At 60.5% G+C, this 1,657-nt stretch overlaps 1 protein-coding gene across 1 annotated transcript in view; it reads right to left on the bottom strand.

The window, feature by feature from the left end:
• The window catches only part of SEMA6B (sema domain, transmembrane domain (TM), and cytoplasmic domain, (semaphorin) 6B), a 21,622-nt gene that overhangs the window by 7,288 nt on the left and 12,677 nt on the right, over positions 1 to 1,657 (bottom strand). Inside the window, 2 exon segments of the mRNA XM_011943617.1 lie at positions 649 to 887; positions 977 to 1,162. Coding sequence (XP_011799007.1) covers positions 649 to 887; positions 977 to 1,162 — 425 coding nt within the window.

A 1,657-nucleotide genomic window follows, 5' to 3' on the forward strand; every position in this document is an offset into this window, starting at 1 on the left:
GGAGTCCTTAGAACAAACCTGTGTGCGGGACACTGTTCACTCCCCATTTTACAGGTAAGCGAACTGAGGCTCGAGAGAGTAAATGTTTGCCCAAGCGGCAGAGCTGAGATGGGAGCCCAGGCCTCGTGCCGGAGGCTGTGCCCTTGGACTTGGAGCCACTGGGTCATCGTTGCGATAACGGTGGGCAGGAAGCAGGGTCCTCTGCACTGACGGCTCACACGGAGCCCAGGCGTGCGCCAGCACTGGGTCCCTCATGCATCCTAGCTTTCCTCCTATTTTAGAGACAGGGAAACAGCCTCCGCCCCGGTCCCTGGTCTCCTTCCCCTGCAGTCTCCTCCTGGCAGCAGCCACCAGAGGGCACCTGTAAGCACTGGAGTCACGGCCAGTCCCTCCTCTGCCTGCAACCCTACATGGCTCCCACCTCCCTCGAGGTCAAAGCCCAAGTCCTCCCTGAGGCCTACAAAGCTCTGCACAAACTGCCCCGTCCCCTCCCATCCCTTCCCCGTCCTCCCCTCCTCCCTCTCTCCCCCTTGCTCATTCCGCTCCAGCCACATCAGCCACCTCACTGTTCTTCCAACACACCAGGCGTGGTCCTGCCCCTGGGCCTTTGCATGGGCCGTGCCCTCTGACCAGCTCAATGACTAGGACGTTGTTGGGCTTTTGATTGGAACCCAGCTCTCCCTCCCTGTGCCCATCCTCCCTCATTTCCTGCCCATGGCGGGCCTGGGATGGACACTCACTTCATGCACCCGGAGTACTGCTGGCAGCGAGCCACAGGCACTCGGACCACGCAGCGGGGGAAGGCAGCCAGCAGGCCCCCTGAAGCTGTGTCCAGCTCCAAGCTCAGCAGCCGCTGCCCTGTCTCGCCACCACCGGGCCGTCCACACCTGGGGAAAAGCAGAGTGGTGAGGCTGAGGGCAACTCAGCCCATCTCCCCTCCTGCTGGCGACCCCTCCCCGTCTTTGCCTGGACCCACCTGTCTGGCCGGTAGGTCTCAAACTCTTCCAGGAAGACACTGAGCCCAGATGTCCCTGAGGTACTGGCGTTGGGCCGGACGAGGAACTTGAGGACGGTCCCTGCCTCAGAACCCAGGAAGACAACAGTCTGGTTGCCCCAGGGGCCGGCTCCCACATCCACAGCCACTCGAGTCAGCTGGTGCCTGGGGGACAGGGCAGGGGAGGGTCAGGCTGGCCCCATATCCCCCAGGGGTCCTCCAGCCACCATCTGCCACCAACACGGGCATGGGCATGGTTACACAGGTGTATACAGACAGTGACACACCACGTGACAGCAACAAATGCGTGTGTGCATGGATGTCGGAGACATGGGTAATCACACAGGCACGTGGGCACACTCGCCAGAAACATAACCCCAAACCAGACTCTACTTGGCCCTGTCGCTTTTGTTGAGACAGAGTCTCGTTCTGTCACCCAGGCTGGAGTGCAGTGGCACAATCTCAGCTCACTGCAACCTCCGCCTCCCAGGTTCAAGCGATTCTCTTACCTCAGCCTCCTGAGTAGCGGGGACCATAGGTGCGTGCCATCATGCCTGGCCAATTTTTGTTTTGTTTTGTTTTGTTTTTTTGAGACAGAGTCTCGCTCTGTCGCCCAGGCTGCAGTGCAGTGATGCGATCTCGGCTCACTGCATCCTCTGCCTC

This window comes from Colobus angolensis, unplaced genomic scaffold, assembly GCF_000951035.1.
Source record: "Colobus angolensis palliatus isolate OR3802 unplaced genomic scaffold, Cang.pa_1.0 Scaffold22, whole genome shotgun sequence".
NCBI lineage: Eukaryota > Metazoa > Chordata > Mammalia > Primates > Cercopithecidae > Colobus > Colobus angolensis.